The 20,598-nt window shown below is 46.6% G+C and overlaps 1 protein-coding gene across 1 annotated transcript in view; it reads right to left on the bottom strand.

The window, feature by feature from the left end:
* The window catches only part of HIRA (histone cell cycle regulator), a 69,747-nt gene that overhangs the window by 13,497 nt on the left and 35,652 nt on the right, over positions 1 to 20,598 (bottom strand). The window contains exons 9-17 of the mRNA XM_079956521.1: positions 19,538 to 19,651; positions 17,263 to 17,333; positions 13,615 to 13,720; positions 12,499 to 12,717; positions 10,774 to 10,859; positions 9,465 to 9,659; positions 6,487 to 6,657; positions 3,525 to 3,717; positions 2,111 to 2,212 (exon numbers count right to left, since the gene is read on the bottom strand). Coding sequence (XP_079812647.1) covers positions 2,111 to 2,212; positions 3,525 to 3,717; positions 6,487 to 6,657; positions 9,465 to 9,659; positions 10,774 to 10,859; positions 12,499 to 12,717; positions 13,615 to 13,720; positions 17,263 to 17,333; positions 19,538 to 19,651 — 1,257 coding nt within the window. The remainder of the gene's footprint in view (positions 1 to 2,110; positions 2,213 to 3,524; positions 3,718 to 6,486; positions 6,658 to 9,464; positions 9,660 to 10,773; positions 10,860 to 12,498; positions 12,718 to 13,614; positions 13,721 to 17,262; positions 17,334 to 19,537; positions 19,652 to 20,598) is intronic.

Below are 20,598 nucleotides of genomic sequence, written 5' to 3' on the forward strand. Positions count from 1 at the left end.
CCCCCATAAGTCATTTAGGGCATGCTACGCAGGTGGCGCTGTGGGTTAAAGCCTCAGCGCCTAGGGCTTGCCGATCAAAAGGTCGGCGGTTCGAATCCCTGCGGCGGGGTGCGCTCCCGCTGCTCGGTCCCAGCGCCTGCCAACCTAGCAGTTCGAAAGCACCTCCGGGTGCAAGTAGATAAATAGGGACCGCTTACCAGCGGGAAGGTAAACGGCGTTTCCGTGTGCGGCTCTGGCTCTGGCTCTGGCTCTGGCTCTGGCCAGAGCAGCGATGTCACGCTGGCCACGTGACCCGGAAGTGTCTCCGGACAGCGCTGGCCCCTGGCCTCTTAAGTGAGATGGGCGCACAACCCCAGAGTCTGTCAAGACTGGCCCGTATGGGCAGGGGTACCTTTACCTTTACAGCAAAATAGCACATCTGAACTTCCACGCTACACCAATACTTAGCAACAAGGGCTCATTACAAAGGAAGTGAAATGCCACCATTTATAATTTAACCTGATAGTAAAAGTAAAGGGACCCCTGACCATTAGGTCCAGTCGTGACTGACTCTGGGGTTGTGGCGCTCATCTTGCTTTACTGGCCGAGGGAGCCAGCGTACAGCTTCCAGGTCATGTGGTCAGCATGACTAAGCCGCTTCTGGCGAACCAGAGCAGCGCACGGAAACACCTTCCCGCCAGAGCTGTACCTAATTATCTACTTGCACTGGCGTGCTTTCGAACTGCTAGGTTGGCAGGAGCAGGGACTGAACAACGGGAGCTCATCCCGTCACGGCGAATCAAACCGCCGACCTTCTGATCGGCAAGCCCTAGGCTCTGTGGTTTAACCCACAGCACCACCCGCGTCCCAAATATAACCTGATACTTTAACCCAAAGTTAGCAACCTCCTATTATCTGGCTTTTCCCTTTGTTTTCTCGCCCAATCTGTTGTTCTGAACCAAGCTGGCAAGTAAACAGAGAGACAGTGGGGTGGGGTGGTTAGAGTGTTGGATGAACCTGGGAGACCAGTGCTCAAATCCCCACTGGGCGATGAAGGTCACTGGGTGACCTCGGGCCAGTCGCTGCCTCTCAACTGAACCTCTCTCACAAGGTTGTTTGTGGCGATTAAATGAGGAGAGGGAGAACCCTGTATGCCACCTTGAGCAACTTGGAGAAAAAGGGTGGGTTATGAATGCAATAAATAAAGCATATGGGATTCAGCTTCATCCTTTTTAATAGGCACGAGCTGAAACGAGGAAGCTGGCTGGATCAAATATGGTTCTTCCCCCACCCCCCTTTTTAAATTTAAATTTTATTTCCAAAAAAGAAAAAAGAAAAATTACAAACATCAAATTCAACATCCATATTCATAAACCTATTACATAATTAATTAAATTAAAATATACCTAATTACTTTTTGCTGTATACAAATACAACACAGTTAGAATTTTTATATTAAAGCTTTTATATTATAAGTAATATTTCAAATTCCCCTATACCCCCCGTTCCCCTTCACCCATGTGTGATCTTATTTTATTTTTACTTCTTCCGTCTTGTTGTGTTGTTATAATTTAATTATTGTTCAGCTGATTTTTTATTATTTCCTTGCTTACCCCTGCACGTCTTACACGTTATCTATTAATATTCCAGTTCCGGAACCATATTTTTTCATATATTCCTTCTCTCCCTCCCACTCTTTAATTATTCTCTGATTTGAATGGCCTCTAATTGTTGCCGTCATTTTTGCCATTTCCACAAAATTAGAGTTTACTTTGCCATTCTAATAATGATGGTATTTTCTTCCTCTTCCAGTTCTTTGCGATCAGTATTCTGGCCGCCGCTGTTGCGTAAAGGAATACATTTTTCTTATCTCTGGGAACGTCCGGATCAAATATGGTTCTATGGGTCCGGCTTGTTGGCAGGAAGACCAAAATGTCATCTTTTCCCAAACCCCTTTGATACCCCAAATACTTTGCTGGGAACCTCTGCCTTGGGCAACTGTGAAGACTTCGCTGCAGCTCCTTTCGGCAGCTGGCTGTCCACGCCGATCCTAGCGCTTCTTTTGGAACTAACCTGCTGTTAACTGCAGATGGGTCAGTGTAGTTTTTGGGTTTTTCTATCCAACACTTACTTGCAACGCAAACGATTTCTGAGGGACTGGGGTTGGCAGTTTAAGTGCTAGCGGTGCACTGTGGCAAGCACCATCCTTCTCAGAAGCCAGGATTGCTGGAGACTGAAAGGCAAGAAGGAGAACTCAACTAGGCTGATTGGTGTAAAAACGCCTGTGTCAATTTAATTTCAAACACCAGCTGGAGCCGTTGCCTTCCCACCAAGCGGTCTATGGAAAGGAATCCAGGAAACAGAGAAGGAGCAGGAGCAGGTGCCCGCTGTAATCTTCACCTGCTTTTCTCCTTCCTGGAGATTCTTTTCCACGAAGCTCTCAGTGGGAAGGGGACATTTGTACCACCTGCTCTTGCTCCACCAAGAGTTTTTTTTTGTTTTTTTTCACGGTTCTTTACATATCTGCATATTTTTTATTTTTTAAAAAAATATATATCAAAGATTTCTTGATTTACAAATGTATGTGCAATGTCTCTTTTTTTCAGGTTACATTTTCTACAGATCAGTTTCATTTGTTGAGACATTAGTGTTACATTAGGAAGAAAGGGGGGAAAGAGGTAGAGGGGGGAATGGTGAGTGGGGTGGACTGGCAATGCTTCTATTCTACTTAGTGTATGTGTAGGGTTTTGTGTCAGCATCACTTGTGTGAGTTCTCTTTACTATTCGCTTGTATTCCTTTAGGGGTGAGAGAGGTTGGGGGTGGCCTAGGGTGTGGCTGGTTGTCTTTGACTGGCTGTGGTGAAATTTGTTTCCGTGTGTGCGTGTTTGGATCAGGTTAGCCAGATTGATTCGAATGCTGTTGGCAGATTCTTGTCATTGTCTTGTTGGGCTGTGTATGTGATAAAAAGTAACCATACCGGGATGAAGGCATCTTCTTCTATTTGTCCCTGTGTCAGTTTCAGTTTGTTGGTTAGTTTTTCTAATAAGGTTGTTTCCCATACTATCTGATACCATTGGTCCATGCCATGGGTAGGCAAACTAAGGCCTGGGGGCTGGATCCGGCCCAACTGCCTTCTAAATCTGGCCCACGGACGGTCCAGGAATCAACGTGTTTTTACATGAGTAGAATGTGTCCTTTTATTTAAAATGCATCTCTGGGTTATTTGTGGGGCATAGGAATTCGTTCATATTTTTTTTCAAAATATAATCCGGCCCTCCACGAGGTCTGAGGGACAGTGGACCGGCCCCCTGCTGAAAAAAATCTGCTGACCCCTCGTCTATGCTTACTCCTGACAGGTCTCTCCAGTGTCTGGCTATGATGTTTCTGGCTGCTGAGAGTAGGTGGGCTATGAGCTCTTTGTGTATTTGGTAAAGGATGTGCCACTTCAAGGTTGCCAGTCAAAAGACAGGATGCAAATCGAGTACAGATAAATATTTTTTTCATAAGCAAATGAACAAGAGAAGATGACAGGCACCCCAGTTACCTGAACTGTTAGCGTGACGGGCATCAGTCTTGAGTCCTTTCGAGGCCTGCCTTTCTTCTTCTTTTCTACTTCAAGGTCCAGTTTACGCTTGGACAGAATCATAGGCTTGGCTGGGATCTTTTCCTCACTGTCGCTGCTACTCTCCAAGATATCCTTAGGTTTGCTTTCCCTAACTGAGTTCTGCTCCTTCAATCTGCAAGAGAAACACAGGGTTACTCGACAAAGTTTCAAAAGCAGTTTCTGGGCTGGTTCGTGGGGGTGGGAGAGGCCTAATGATTAAAAATCCACACGTTTTCAAACAACATTTGGAGACGTTTAATTTAGAGAAATGGCAGAGAAGACATGACAGAGGTATATAAAATTGTGCATGGTGTTGGGACAGTGGATAGAGAAAGGTTTTCCCCCTTCTCTCACAACGCTAGAACTCAGGGCCATCCAATGAAGTGGAACCCTGGACAATTCAGGGCAGACAAAGTACATTCGTACCTTGGATCTCAAATGCCTTGGCTCCCGAACAAATAGGCTCCTGAACGATCGAAACCCGGAAGTGAGTGTTCTGGTTTTTGAACAGTTTTCAGAAGCCGAACGTCCGGTGCAGCTTCCGATTGCCTGCAGGAAGCTCCTGTAGCCAATCGAAAGCCACACATTGGTTTTCGAATGGTTCCGGGGGTCAAACGGACTCTCAGAACGCATTCTGTTCAAGAACCAAGGTACGGCTGTACTTTTTCACATAGCGCACAGTAGAATTACGGAGATCACTCCAACAAGAATTAGTGATGGTTATCAATTTAGACGGCCTTAAAAGATGGTTATCGACAAATTCCACGCAGGCTAAAGCTACCAATGGCTACTGGCCATGAGGACTATGTTCTTCTCCCTCCACTGTTGGGGGCAGTAAGCCTCTGAACGCCAGTCGTTGGAAATCACAAGTGGTGAGACCGCCGTCGCACTCAGCTCCTGCTTTTGGGCTTCCCATACACACTGGGTTGGCTACTTTGAGAACAGGATGTTGACGTGGTGGGCTAATGGCCAGGTTCAGCAACAAGCACTTTGGATGTAGCGTTAGCAGCAGCAGTAAGGACAACACAAAGGTAAAGGTAAAGGTACACCTGACCTTTAGGTCCAGTCGTGGCCAACTCTGGGGTTGCGGCGCTCATCTCGCTTTATTGGCTGAGGGAGCCGGCGTACAGCTTCCAGGTCATGTGGCCAGCATGACTAAGCCGCTTCTGGCGAACCAGAGCAGTGCACGGAAACGCCGTTTACCTTCCCGCCGGAGTGGTACCTATTTATCTACTTGCACTTTGATGTGCTTTCGAACTGCTAGGTTGGCAGGAGCAGGGACCGAGCAACGGGAGCTCACCCCGTCGCGGGGATTCGAACTGCCGACCTTCTGATCGGCAAGTCCTAGGCTCTGTGGTTTAACCCACAGTGCCACCCGCGTCCCGACAAAATGCACTACTCTAAACATGGTGGGAACGGCCATCCCATTCAGGACACAAATTGGCTGAAACCTAAATGGCCAGTTACAGCTCAGATGCAACAGATGCTTCAGATCAGGAACGAGCAACCTGGGAACCTTTGGCGTTGCTGATTCAAGTTTAATCTGGTGTCCAACCACATATGGGCAGCCACAGCTTCTCTGTCCCAGCTGTGGTCCTGTGGTCTGAATATGGGACAAAGCACTGCTTTGCCCTGACCTAGCCACTGTGATCCATGTGACAGTCATCTCCAGACTGGATTATTGTAACTCGCTCTATGTGGGGCTGCCCTTGAGACTGACCCAGAAACTCCAGCGGGTGCAGAATGCCGCGGCGAAACTCCTTACGGGGTCCTCGCTGTGGGATCACATTCACCTGGTGCTATACCAGCTGCACTGGCTCCCGGTGGAGTACAGGATCAGGTTTAAGGTGCTGGTTTTAACTTTTAAAGCCCTATACGGCCTAGGACCCTCGTACCTACGGGACCGCCTCTCCTGGTATGTCCCACGGAGGACCTTACGGTCTTCAAACAAAAACATCTTGGAGGTCCCAGGCCACAGGGAGGTTAGGCTCACCTCAACCAGAGCCAGGGCTTTTTCAGCTCTGTCTCCGATCTGGTGGAACGCTCTGTCACAAGAGACTAGGGCCCTGCGGGACTTGACATCTTTCCGCAGGGCCTGCAAGACAGAGCTGTTCCACCAGGCCTTTGGTCAGGGCACAGCCTGACCCCCTCCTTTGGCAATCCTCACAGAACTCTAGCCCAATGGTTGCCATTAATCTGATTTGAACTGATTTTATAATGAAATGATTTTAGAATGTTGTATCATTTTACTGTTGTTAGCTGCTCTGAGCCCGGTTTCGGCTGGGGAGGGCAGGATATAAATATATTATTATTATTATTATTATTATTATTATTATTATTATTATTTTATATGGTCTTTAGGTGAAAACTAGGCCTTAATGGCTACAAATGCACACAGGGACAGTCTCCTGAAAAACAGAGAAAGACTGCAATGTGGTATGATTACAAAGCATTCTTATATATTTCTGTGTACATATTTCAGGAATCTTCTAGCTCCTCTGAATACCCTTCTCTAACTTTCCATTTTTAATAATATGTGATTGAATACATTCTTCAATGTCCTTCTTTATTAACTTCTGAATAAACACGCATTCTTCAGTGTCTTCATTCATTAACTTTTGATTAATTGTCTTATTCATTAGTTGTTTCTTCCTTGCTCAGTAGACTAAGCTTAATTATAACGTTCTCCCTAGCTGATTTATTGCATTCCTATAACGTGCCACAGTGTAGGTTTCCATGGTTATTGCCCATATACATTTTTTTTTCTGCTGGGAAGGGTTAGCGAATGTTCATTTGCATGTACCAGGCTACACAACAAGAAAACGGAGTCTTAAGATATTGCAACTTTGGAGGAAGTGGAATTTCCTCCTTCACTCTCACCTGGGCACAGCTCATTCCTCACCTGTCTATGGCAATCTGATTTGTGTGTGTTATGGCAGAAGTCCCTGAGGTGGCTTTGGATCGCTCCGTGAATCTCGAATCAAATGCTTTCATTGGCTCTATCTTGGAAGAGGCTGGCAGCACAGAGGGCGAAGATGCAGGTGGAGCAGCTGAAGCAGAGGTAGCATTTACACTGTAAAAAAGGGGGAAAAAACTGAGTTGGGGCAATATATATTGGGGGGGGGAGTGTTCTACAGGCCAACAAAACACCAAAATGAAAGATCACAAGCAGTGGAAAATGGCGACATCAATCCCCATTGTTTCACATCAGTCCCCAGGATGGAAGCTGTTTTTCATCCTAACGTGGTACATCTTGGGTAACGTGGCCCCTTCTGCCCCTCTGGGTAATTGGAGGGGCCTCCAGCTGAGTGAAGAGAACTAGAATGAAGCCACTGGAAGCCAGTGACTTGCCTTGTCCCTCCCCATGTCTTCCAGGTACTTCTTTGGGAAGGTTATTTATAAATTTCATTTTATGAAATTACAGTGCTACCTTGGTCCTCAAACTTAATCCGTTCCGGGAGTCCGATTGACTCCCGAAACCATTCAAAAACCAAGGCGTGGCTTCCGATTGGCTGCAGGAGCTTCCTGCTCTCAAGCGGAAGCCACGTCGGATGTTCGGCTTCTGAAAAACGTTCGCAAACCGAAACACTTACTTCCGGGTTTGCGACGCTCAGGTGCCAATTTGTTCGACTACTAAGCCGTTCGAGAACCAAGGTACCCCTGTATATAAAACAGGGAGAACACTTATAACAACGGGCGAAAATTAAAAGATGAAAAAGGAAACTATAAAATGTGCATGCGGAATGAGTAGTTGCACATGAGTTAAAATAACAAAGGGGAAGTAAAGACTATCAACTTCCAACAGATCATCAGGTATAGTTCCAGAATTGCCAGGCTTGTGATGAAGTTACTTTGACACCTCTGCATCTAGCATTTTGCATACTAGCAGTTGTAGGAAATCTGGCTGGTGTTTTCTGCACGTCTCACTTCTGATGAAGTGGCAGGTGATTATATCACCATGAATTCCCGACTGCACTGGAAAGAGTTTACTGTATCTAACTCCAGCTTATGTATTTAAACAACTGATAAGTAATACCAACCGATATTGTGTTAGAGTGTGGGATATTGCCACATAGACCAATGGTCTGACTCCATATAAGGCGACTTTCTATGTTCCTAGACTATTTTTGTGACAAACTTAAAATATTATCAAGTTGGCAAGTGATGCAAGCAGGTGTGCAACCCTTAATGGGTCTGTGTGTGCTTTTGAGAATCCCACAAAGTTAAGACTGCGCGCACGCACACCATACATTCAAAGCACGTGGCTTATCCAATAGAATCCTGGGGATTGTAGTTTACCTTTCAGAGTTACCCTTAACAAACTACTGTTCCCAGAATTCTTGGGAGTGTTGCTGTTGTGTGTTTTAAATGCACTGTTCGTACACAGCCTCAGTTTATGATTACAGTATTTTTTGCTCTATAAGATGCACTTTCCCCCTCCTAAAAAGTAAAGGGAAATGTGTGTGCGTCTTATGGAGCGAATGCAGGCTGCGCAGCTTTTGCTGAAGCCAGGAGAGCAAGAGGGATTGGTGTGCACTGATCCCTTTTGCTCTCCTGGCTTCAGGGACAGCCTCCCGAAGCCTCCTGAGCAGAGCGGGAGCACTCCCACTGTGCTCAGGAGGCTTCGCGTTGCTTTTGCTGAAGCCAGGAGAGCAAAAGGGATCGATCTCTCTTGCTCTCCTGGCTTCAGCAAAAGCAACACGAAGCCTCCTGAGCACAGTGGGAGCGCTCCCGCTCTGCTCAGGAGGCTCCTGTAGCCAATCGAAAGCCGCACATTGGTTTTTGAACGGTTCCAGGAGTCAAACGGACTCCCAGAACGCATTCGGTTCAAGAACCAAGGTACGACTGTACTTTTTCACGTAGCGCACAGTAGAATTACGGAGATCACTCCAACAAGAAGTAGTGATGGTTATCAATTTAGATGGCCTTAAAAGATGGTTATAGACAAATTCCACGCAGGCTAAAGCTACCAATGGCTTTTGCTGAAGCCAGGAGAGCAAAAGGGATCGATCTCTCTTGCTCTCCTGGCTTCAGCAAAAGCAACACGAAGCCTCCTGAGCACAGTGGGAGCACTCCCGCTCTGCTCAGGAGGCTCCTGTAGCCAATCGAAAGCCGCACATTGGTTTTTGAACGGTTCCAGGAGTCAAACGGACTCCCAGAACGCATTCGGTTCAAGAACCAAGGTACGACTGTACTTTTTCACGTAGCGCACAGTAGAATTACGGAGATCACTCCAACAAGAAGTAGTGATGGTTATCAATTTAGACGGCCTTAAAAGATGGTTATAGACAAATTCCACGCAGGCTAAAGCTACCAATGGCTTTTGCTGAAGCCAGGAGAGCAAAAGGGATCGATCTCTCTTGCTCTCCTGGCTTCGCTTCGCTGGAGAGCCTCTGCGCAGCGCCCCTTCAGCAAAGCGGGAGGAGAAACAGAGCCCCTTCCGTTTCTCCTCCCGCTTTGCTGGAGAGGCGCTGAGCAGAGAGGGAGAGAACATTTTTTTTCTTGTTCTCCTCCTCTAGAACTAGGTGTGTCTTATGGTCGGGTGCGTCTTATAGAGCGAAAAATACGGCGGTGGTTAAGTGGTGTCTAACTATTTCCCTGTTAACATAGTCCCAAGACCATTTAACATAGTCCCAAGAGAGATTTTCCCCCCCGTTCTGTTGCGTTGTTAGAACTACACAGAATGTTTTTTCCCAAACACATTTCCAAATCACTGAGGATCAGTGAGAGGCAATATGAAAGTTATTGCCGTGATGGGCTCATTCAGAAACACAAAATCATAGCTAACAAGAGTCGCAGAGCGACCGACATGCAGTGCATGGACAGAGCCCCCAAGTCACAAAAAGTTAGAAGATGAGATCTCCGTTGCCCAGTACTGACCCATCTTTGTTGCCTGCGTCTTCGGTTGGTTTAACACTCACTGCCACCGGCTCTAAGGCAGGCTTAGATGTGCAGAGGATATTGGTTGCATTGTAATCTAATGACATCAGCTGATTGGTTTGAGAAGCTGACATCATTGAGCCTGCTAAGGATCCAGATATAGGAATACTATTGAAAAAAGCTGTAGAAAAATCTCTGTTTTTCGGGGGGGGAAACAAACAGACAACAGTCAAGAGATTAGCTGGATTATATACGTGCCACATAATCGAAGGTGTATACATTTTAAATACAGACGTATGCATTGAATTATATAATAAAAAGGAGGAAGAGATTGTATCTAAAGTAGCACTAAGAGACACGTTCAATCAGCACAAAGATTTATGCTGCATGCAGAGTCAGAGGTGAGTACATCAACCTCCTTCTGGGATTCTCAGCATATCTGAGTCACACAATCAGAAATGGCTGCGTTCGATTTGGCATTGCCATTTTCACCATTGTAGCAACTGTCCCCCACCCTTGTGGTGTCAGAAACAGTCGGAGGCTACCAGTTCATGCAGGGAACTTGAAATTCCTGGGAAGTCTTCCCAAGGGTAGTCCCAGGTACAGTACACCACAGTAGTCAATGGGTTTGGCAGTTACCAGGGTGTGAGCAATGGCAACCAGCCTGCAGACCCTGAAAGAACCTAAACTGCTTAGGTCTAGGTTATCTGAAGAACTTGCACAGGGCTTCCGCTTACATAAGTCATTAGCTGACTCTCACCCTGAATCTTTAAGAAGCATCAATAACTTAGAAAAAGTACATACATCAAAAGACAAGTTGCAGAGTAGTATAGAAGTATTTTCACAACAGGAAGACATGAGGGTTTCTTTTTAAGTGTACAAATGATTTAAGAAAATCTCAACGGAAGAAAATATAAAGCCTGTCATTTTATATTTCATAGATAGATAAGATAGATAGATAGATAGATAGATAGAGAGAGAGAGAGAGAGACGGGTGGCACTGTGGTCTAAACCACTGAGCCTAGGGCTTGCCAATCAGAAGGTTGGCGGTTCGAATCCCTGTGACGGGGTGAGCTCCCGTTGATCGGCCCCTGCTCCTGCCCACCTAGCAGTTTGAAAGCACGTCAAAGTGCAAGTAGATAAATAGGTACCACTCCGGCGGGAAGGTAAACGGCGTTTCCGCTCCAGCGTTTCCGTGCACATGACTTGGTCACATGACTTGGAAGCTGTCTGCAGACAAACGCCGGCTCCCTCGGCCTATAGAGTGAGAGGAATATATATATACACACACACATACAGACATACATACCCAGTATCCAGCTGAGCTATGCAGAGAGGTGTGATTCTTCTCCGTCCATCTGCTGTCCGAGTCTCAACTTGTTTCTTTAAAAGATTCTGTTGGGGGGAAAGATGGCTGTTGGAACTTTTGCTTGTAATTGCTATAAAGGCCTATTGCAAAGCATCAAAAGCCTATAAACTGGACATTTTGTTTATTCAGTTTGTTAAAATACTCCTACCCCTCCCACTCATATAAAACAACAAGGCCGCATAGGACCTTTACAATAAAACAGTTATAATAAAATGTAAGGTGCCATAAAGAGAATACAAAATAATAACGATAGCTGGCTCATCATAAGAAAATTTGAGCAGGTAAATAGGCCTATTGTGATGAAAAAAGGCTTGAGGAGCTGTCTGAAAGTTAGCACTGATTACGCCTGCTGAATCTCCTAGAGCCCAAGTCCAAAACTCTGGATAAGCCCACTCCGCAGTTTCATGTAGATGTTAAATATCATAGGTGGTTTTCAACCCGAGTGCTGCGGCACCCTGGGGTCCCTTGAATGATGGTCAGGGGTGCTATGGGCAACACTGGCCTCTGTCCCTCTTTCCTTCCCTCCCTCTGATGCCCTCTTGTGTCTCTGCCTCTCAAAAGGCTTGCACAGCTGTTGGTTGCAGCAGCCTTGGCTGCAAACTCTGTAGACGAATGGTGTCTCTGGGGCTAGCCAGGGGGTGCTGGTTGCTAGGAACCAAGGCGGCCTTGGACTAAGCAAGCAAGCAAGCAGGTGAGGGTGCCCAGCCAGCAAGTCCGGCAGCTCTTGCTGTTGGGAATGGACAGACAAGTCCCAGGTGCCTGTGGGGCAGTGTGAGGAGGCACCTCTTGCGGGGGGGGGGGGCAGCTCAGAGACCAGAGGCAGTGGCAGGGGCTGCCCAGAGGGGAGAGGACAGGAGGCTGAGAGAATACTCCACCAGGGTTTTCAAAAAAGGGTGAGAGGCTGCCAGCTCTGCAGGCAAAGGGTGACATTACTGGACTCCTGAGCCCCACAGTGGTGATGCAGAAAGAATGTACAGTGGTACCTCGGGTTACAGACGCTTCAGGTTACAGACTCTGCTAACCCAGAAATAGTACCTCAGGTTAAGAACTTTGCTTCAGGATGAGAACAGAAATTGTGCGGCGGCAGCACGAGGCCCCAGTAGTACCTCAGGTTAAGAACCGTTTCATGTTAAGAACGGACCTCCGGAATGAATTAAGTTCTTAACCTGAGGTACCACTGTAGCTGGTCAAGGGAGCCATGGATTCAAAAAGGTTTAAAACCTCGAACTTTGGGGATAAAACTGAACCCTGAGGAACCACACACCTTTAACTCGAACAGCAGCTCCAGTAGGATACCACGGTCAATGATATCAAAAGCCACTGAGAGGTAAGGAGAATGAAGAGGAACACATTTCCCCTGCCTCTGTCCCGACAGAGGTCATCATACAGGGCCACCAAAGCAGTTTCTGAGCCAAAACCCGGCCTAAACCCAGATTGAAATGGATCTAAGAAATGACTGAATCACTCAATGCCTCACCAAGGCTCCAGTTGTCCATGTCACAGCCTCTCCAGGACTAAGCATGAGTGGCTGGAGGTCTGTGTAAATGAGACATGGGAACCACACCAACAACCCTTCTGTGCTGCGTCAAGGAGGAGCCAGATGCCAAACTTTCCCCTTTTGCAAAGGTGACATGAAGGAAAAGAACCACCATCAGAGTCACCTACCTTCCTAATGTCTTCCAAGCTCTCCCCATTCACCATGCTTGCTACTTTAGGTGCTGCTGCTGAGCCAGCTGCATCTCTCGCTGCTTCGTTCTTCTTTTCCACCTGCTGCTGCCTTTGCTGGTACTTCAGCATCTCTGGATTCTCAATTATAGCAGTAGACAGGTGTGCCTCGGTCATTATAGCCAAGCTCTTGCCATAAGTGGTCTGGTGGATGTTGCTCTAAGGGGCACAAAGGTGAGAACACAAAAGCAGCCGCTTAAACTGTGTGCACGAATCTTGATCAAAAATGACAAAGGACTCGGGCAACGGACTGAATATCCAAATAATGCAGAAACCTTCAGCTGTACTGACTCATTTATTTCTGGCTGCATTTGTCTGCCGGCTTTCACCATTATTTAGAAATGATTCAGGTGCTATGCAAAAATAAAGGCAGGAGACGGACTCTGAGAAAGAGGTTTAGAGTATGCAGACAGGAGGGACCAGAAGAGCAGAAAAGACAGTAGACTAAGGAAAAGCAAGAGATAAATGAGAATTTCTGAATGAAGCGATGGAGGACATTTCAAACACCAATGATTCTGTAGACTGAGCATGCAAAGCATGTACAACCCTACTAAGCTAGCCTTCTCTAGCCTAGTGCCTTGCAGATATTTTGGACAGCAAAACCCATTACCCCTGCCCAGTGGCCATACTGGGTGGGGGGTGATGGGGGGAGTCCAAAGCATCTGCCAGCTACCAGGTTGGGGAATGCTGCGCTGAGCTAATGGACATCCCCTTTCAATGATGGCAGAAAAAGGAAAGAAGACTTGAAAAGCATAGGGATGTACACAAAAAACAACAGGCGTCTGTTGAGTGCAGGAATACATGCACACAACCTGTTTATAGTGCACCTGGCACATTTTCCCAGCTGTGATCCAAAGGATGTGTTAGAACTGGCAACATGACCCCCACCCTGGCAACAAAAGGTTCTCCCATCCTTAAGATGTGACTGATCAGCACAGTTCTAACCATGTCTACTCAGAATTAAGTCCTGTTGAATCCAATCGGGATTACTCCCAGGTAAGTGAAGTTAGGGCTGCAGCCTTAATTAGCAAGCCTGTCCAAAATAGCACAGGGTACCTTCTCTTCCTCGCTCAGAGGGTCGCCAAGCTCGTCTTGGGAAAAATCCAAAAACGCTACTGATCCATCCATGGAACACACCAAGATGCCAAGCCCATTTAAGGTCCTGGGAAGATAAAGATTAGGATTTTGATTAGTACCTTAGACTGGAGAGAACAGCTCATGTAACTGGAAGAGCAGCGGTTTGGTGGGATGTAGTTAGCCTGCAGGCAAACCCAGGAAAACACACACACACAGACACACACACACAGAGACAAGTTCTCACATCAACTAGCCTGCAAAATTATCAGGTATCCTGAAAGATATTCCTGAGAAACTTCGTCGCAACTTAGAAAAACCCAAGCAGCGTGCAATATGCTTTCTGAGCCCAAGTACTCATCATATCCTGGGAGCTGCTGTAGAAGTTGCTCCTTCCTGCAACGCCAGGATTAACATGGGGAGACGCAAGCATAGTGGGAGATGTCCTCCCTGCAGCCCCTCTTCATGCCAGCATGAGCCAAAGTTGACCACTAGCAGAGTGAAACTCCACACGGCAGCTCTGGAACTTCTAACATGACCCTGGTGGAGCGGGGAAGAGTGACACTGCAAAAGCTCTCATGCCATCGAGGCAACAGGAATACCCAGACCTAACTCCCTACCACTGAAGAAAGCCTTGCAAAAGATAAATGGGTATTCAAATACCGCAGCAGGGAACAGGATGAGAAACTCTAAGTTCTGGCCTTTTTTTTTGCATGTGCTTTTCAGATGGCCTTGGTTTTACACAGTTCAGCTTCAGAGAATGCACAAGCTACACTCCTTAAGAAAGGAGTCTATTGACATGGAACTATGGTCAGAGGAATGGCTTTATGTATATGGGACAGCAGGCAAATCATGCCCTACTGACCCTATGTTGTGCTGTCACCATTCCCTGTGCAGCTATTCAAAAATGGAAGCTGGCCGTCCATGTTGCTTTATACCATAACAACGTGCTAAAGGACCGACAAATCAGCCAAACACTCACAACACCATTTCAAGCGAAAGCGGGAACAACTGGCGAGTGACTATGCTGCTGTTATGATCAATACCATAGTATTTCATACATGAGTAAATAATGGTCATTACAGAATTCATAAGATCAATAGGAAAAGACTGAGCTATCTCAAATACTTCCTTCCCACAACAAATTTCTATATTATGTCTTCTTTTTTGCCAGGATACAAAAAGGTTCAGGCCAACAGTTTTTGAAACATATTCCAGAGACTCTGGAGGTTCTTCAGCAGCTTATAGGGAAACTCGCCAGAAAAGAACCACAGATAAGCTTCCGGAAAGATAGCTTGTGGTGTGCAAATGCAAAATGTGTTGGGTGTGTTACAGACAGTACCAGCCTTCCCTGGAGCTCAGCAGGTGCTTTCTGCATCAGCTTTTAAATACCTGCTGCAAACCTTTCTATTCAGTCAGGCTTATGCCGGCAACTCAGAGCACATCTTTCCACAACAGTTATCCAATTTCACCTTTCTCACATGGTTTTTATTGTATGGTATTATGTACAGCTGTCGTGAAACTGTTTCAGTATTTTCTTTATGAATCAGCAGCAAGTACGGTAAATATTTCTTATAAATAAATAAAATAAACTCCTTGGGAATAAGTAGGATGCTCACAATGAAAACAGCCTGCTTTAAAACAAACCTCCCCCCCCTTTCCTTTTTAATAAATGCAAACTGGAAAAAAAATGTAAATTCAAACCCTCAGATTTCCTCGGAGATGTTAACGTGCTTTACTTACTTGGGCGCTCACTAAACAAGCCAGGCATGGCAACCTACCCTGACATCCGCCAGACTTCATTTGATTGCCGTTATCAGTTTTATGGATAGTTTCATTTTACTTTGCCGAAACCTTCTTGGGCATTTTACAGTGTTGTTCTCTCCTTCTAATGGGACTAAATTTGCGGTCTTACGTTATACTATTGGTATTACCGGGGTGTGTGGGGTTTTTTAGCAGGAACTCGGTGGAACTGAGTTCCTTAAACTTTTTAAAATTAAATAATAAACTTTTTCTTCCTTTTTGTTTTGTCCTGGAATGGATATACACCCAATGCCTGAGCCAAAAATGCACCTATATCAATAAAGTTGTGGCCAATCCAGATCATTGTCTGCTTGAGTTTATTAATTGCATCTTAAATTTAGCCACTGCCCTGGGGCGGGGGGTGGCGCTGCGACTGGGCCTGCAATAAACTAAACTAACTAACTAACTAACTAACTAACTAACTAACTAACTAACTTCATGGTAAGATCCTCCACCTTTTTTCCAGAAAAAGGCCACTGGGCATTACTACTCTGGTTGTACACTCTGCCCCGAAAGCAGTGCTGAAATCTGCAGCCTAAAAATCTTTTAAACAAAGGGGGGGGAACACTTTTTCTAACCACCCACTTCCTGCTTCGGCACACCTTTTATTATCATGCTGAGCTCAATTAAGGCCCAGATCATCAGCTTTGCCTCTCTTACCCACCTAATCATTTCAATCATTGCAGAGGGAGCAACCAGAAAGAGGAGCGAGGGAACAGGCTTTTTACTGAAACTGAAGCAGCACTGCGGCACCTTCAAGTGGCAGGGAGGTATCATTGCAATGTGGCATAAGAACATAAACATAGCCTCCTGGGCGAGGGAGCTCCATAGTTGAACTGAGCGCTGTCAACTATGACTTGGAGTCCAGCACCTGCCTTTCCAACCTGAACAAAGCCCCAGAAATTTATTCCATTTGTTTTTGCACTGCGCTGCAGTCTATAAGACTTCTTATTGTTTCTAAGGCACTCACCATGGTGCCTTAAAGTAAAGGTAAAGGGACCCCTAACAATTAGGTCCAGTCGTGGCCGACTCTGGGGTTGCGGCGCTCATCTTGCTTTACTGGCCGAGGGAGCCGGCGTACAGCTTCCGGGTCATGTGGCCAGCATGACTAAGCCGCTTCTGGCGAACCAGAGCAGCACACGGAAACGCCGTTTACCTTCCCGCCGGAGCGGTACCTATTTATCTACTTGCACTTTGACGTGCTTTCGAACTGCTAGGTTAGCAGGAGCAGGGACCGAGCAACAGGAGCTCACCCCGTTGCGGGGATTCGAACCGCCGACCTTCTGATTGGCAAGTCCTAGGCTCTGTGTTTTAAGCCACAGCACCACCCGCATCCCTACCTGGTGCCTTAGCCACAAGCAAAAGACAAAATCAAGGATATGTTGTAAACCACAATGTTTATATTTTGTTAAAAAAAATAGCTGAAAACTTGGGAAGCCAGACATTACAGAATTAAATGGGAACTGATGGCTGACTACAAGGATACAGTTTAATGAAACTGCAGAATGACTGGGCGTGCTGACAACAGGAGATCACTATTTCCCAGTGAACAGCAAAGGAAATATCTTTTGTTGCAATCAAAGCCATATTTTGAGAGCCAGTGTGGTGCAGTGGTTAGATGACTGGACTAACACCACAGAGACACAAGTCCAAATCGCCACTCAAGTCATGAAGCTCATGCGTTGAACTTGGGCAACTCTCTTTCAGCCTGACCTACCGCACAGGGCTGTTGCAAGGATAGAATGGAAGTGATGAGAACACTAGCCACTACCTTGCTCTTGTGAGGAAAGGGGGGATTTAAAACGTAGTTAATGAATAATATCTTACCAGGAGATGTCCATGATTGACTTGTCAAACAGCTCATGTATGACAACCAAAGGCCTTTTCAGACACGTCAGCTAAACAACAGAAAGTTGCATGGTGGTTATTGTCATACACAAGTCTCACATCCCATTCTCCAAGATCCATCAACATGTGGAAGATCATGAAACATATTAATTCATGCAAGCTGAATACCCAACAATGGAAAACCTAGAGTAAGGTGGTCCAACGCACAACCTATGGGCCACATGAGGCCCTCAAGGCCTTTTTTGGTGGCCCTCAATAACATCTGACACCACACGTCCCCCCTCCCCAGCCTTCAAGCTGTCTTCCCAAAGGCGGGTAAGCGAGGTGCTGGGCGTTGGGAAGGAGGTGTGAGGGCTCTGAGAGGGTCCTAAAGTCATCCTTCCTTCTTCCCAAAGCCTAGAGGCCTTGCTTCCCCCACTCCCTGCGTGACAAGGCAGTTTGCGGCCCACGGGTTTCGTGTTGAAGTACTCTTGCGGCCGCCCTGACCTAGAGGGAGAGAGGGAGGGAAAGTGACGTTCCCAGTAAAACAGCAACTGGGCCATAATGCACCACACACTAGCAGAGAAAGACATAACTCCTAGGAACAAGCACGGGTTTTACTGTTGTGACTCTCCCCGACCCCTAAGCTTCGCTTTTTTACTGCTAAATATATAGGAACACAAGAAACTGCCCTATACCGAGCAGAACCATCTTTCCCATTGGGTTTACTGGCGCCTCAGCGAGTGGGGGAGCTGCGTGGCTTTGCCGGCGGCCTCCCCTTTCCCTCCTATACGCTTGCCAGCTGCGCCCCGTCAACTATATGGCTGGCGGGCGTGCAGCTTCCTTCCCAAGCCCCGGCGGGAGGAGAGCGATCCACGCAGAGGCTTGGGAAAAGGTCAACAACTCTGGGAAACGGGGTGGAGCGCCAGAGGAATCTTTGCACCACAGCGCCGGATATGCCTAAGACGGCCCTGATACTGAGTCGGACCACTGGCCAGTCTACCTCAGTATCGTCCACACTGACCGGCAGTGGCTCTACAGGGTTTCCAAGCAAGGGTCTCTCCTAGCCCTGCCTGGCAATGCTGGGGATCGAACCTGAGATCTTCTGCTTGCAAGGCAGAAGCTCTATAACGGAACTACATCCCTTCTACCACTAACAGAAATTTGTTCCCTGCCACTGCCCATGTTCTCTTTCAGGAACTTAGCATATTCATCCAATTAAAAAATTATTTAGACTAGGGTTACCAGACGTCCCCGGTTTCCGGGGACAGTCCCTGGATTTGCAAATCTGTCCCCGGACAAATTCCGTCCCCGGAATGTCCCCAGATTTGCAAATCTGTCCCCGGGAAACGTGGCAGTGGCAGCCTCAGCAGCCGAGAGCCAGCCTGGTAGCGCAGTTGGCTCTGGCTGGCTTCAGGAGCTGCTTGCGGCACCCACCATTTTTCCTCTCCGGAAGTCCCCATATGATGTGTCTTGTGCGCAACACATCATATGAGGACTTCCGAAGAGGAAATATGGCAGGTGCCACAGCAGCGAGCAGCTCCTGAAGCCAGCCAGAGCCAACTGCACTACCAGGCTGGCTCTGGGCTGCTGACTATCGCCGCCGCCGAAAGGGAACTAGGGACGTCCGGTGGTACAGATCTCCTGCCCCTTCCCCCTTTGTTTTGACTGATCAGGGGAGGCTTAGGAGTTGTGGGTGGGTAGCCGTTACCCAGTTTTTAAAAAAACTGTGCATTTATGTTTCACAGGGAGCGAAAGAAGGGCTTTGCACCTTTATACAATATGCATGTGTGCTTGGGCCCAGGGTCTTCTGCCTCACCATCCCCACTACTGACTCCCTGTTCCTACTCAGCTTCAAAAAAAAAAAAAAGAGTCCCCGGATTCATTGAAAAAACATCTGGTAACCATAATTTAGACTTTACCATAAATAATTTAGAGCTTATCAACCAGCTAATTCAGTATCATTTAAGCTTTCTTTAAACAGCCACAACAGGGGGGTTGGTGGCAGTATTGTGATTTCTACAAGGGCCAGCCAGTCAGCACTCTCCGCAGCCTGACAGGAAGGCGGGAGAAAGGTGGCTTCATGATGGTCGCAAAGACTAGCCAATCAGCACTCTGCACAGCCGGCTTACAACCAGCTGCTCCTATGCACGATTCAATTAAGTTCATACACCTGTCCTAAAAGGCAGAACCAGAGTGGGGCCACTGATCAAGATACACATGTCTACCTCAGCCTGAGCTGGGCCATGTCAGCTAGAACAGAAGACTTACTTACCCAGACAGAAAGAGACCGGTCTTTGCTGCCGACAGCACAGCAGCAATAAGGGTGGCTAGATTTGGTTGAGCTCCCATTCTTCTGCTTCTTTTTGAAGATTTTTGGATTGAATTTCTAGAGAAGGGAAGGGGAAACGACCAGAGGGTCCTCTTAAAAATTAATTTGCTTTAAGAAGCCGAGCTAAGGTGCAAAGGAGGACCGAGCAGGTATTTTTGGGCCTCGCTAAAACTTGTGTCAGGCATGACCCAAACAAAGAATTATATCAATCTCTCCTAACATCTCTCCTAACAATCTCTCCTAACATGCCTATTCTGTGTATTTTTGGGATGGCTGCAATGAAATACAATTATTGCAAGAAAAAGAAAAAGAAAAAAAGCTCTTTTGGCTCCTGTAGCCTCCTCAACTATCCTCTTCCTCTCCTTCAAGACCTTAATAAATAGCTAAAATAAGCACATTTGTCACTTTTTGTTCCTGAAGCCTACGCTACTATTATCCTCCCCCCCCCAGCCACCCCATGCAAGACCTGGCTTAATAATTACCTAAAATAAGAACAATTGTCTCTTTGGTTCTGCTTCACTTCTGTCTACGATCAGGACAGGGAGTAATTTAGACCATTTGGGGAAATTCTAGGGGTGGTGCCACACCTTAAAGAACTAACAGGGCACTGACCTGAAAATGGCCATGTTCTGCTATTGCTCCTGCACTATAGGACAACCTTCCCCTGCCATACGCACAAGGTAGCAGCTTATCACCTGCTTCAGGTATCTTGTTAAGGTGTAGCTTTTTGCCTGACTGGTAAGATCAAGCCCTATCTTCATTTGTTTGAATGTCCTGCATTCCTGTTTTTATTTATTTCTATATGCTTTTATGTTTTATTTTTAGTTTAATAACATTGTTTGTTTTTGATGCAGTACATTGCTTAGTTTTTCAATACAGTGGTACCTTGGTTCTCAAAAGTCTTGGTACTCAAACAACTTGGAACTTAAACACAGCAAACTCGGAAGTAAGTGTTCTGGTTTGCGAACTTTTTTCAGAAGCTGAATGTGCTCCATTTTGAGTGT

Source organism: Podarcis cretensis (assembly GCF_951804945.1).
Source record: "Podarcis cretensis genome assembly, chromosome: 16".
Lineage (NCBI taxonomy): Eukaryota > Metazoa > Chordata > Lepidosauria > Squamata > Lacertidae > Podarcis > Podarcis cretensis.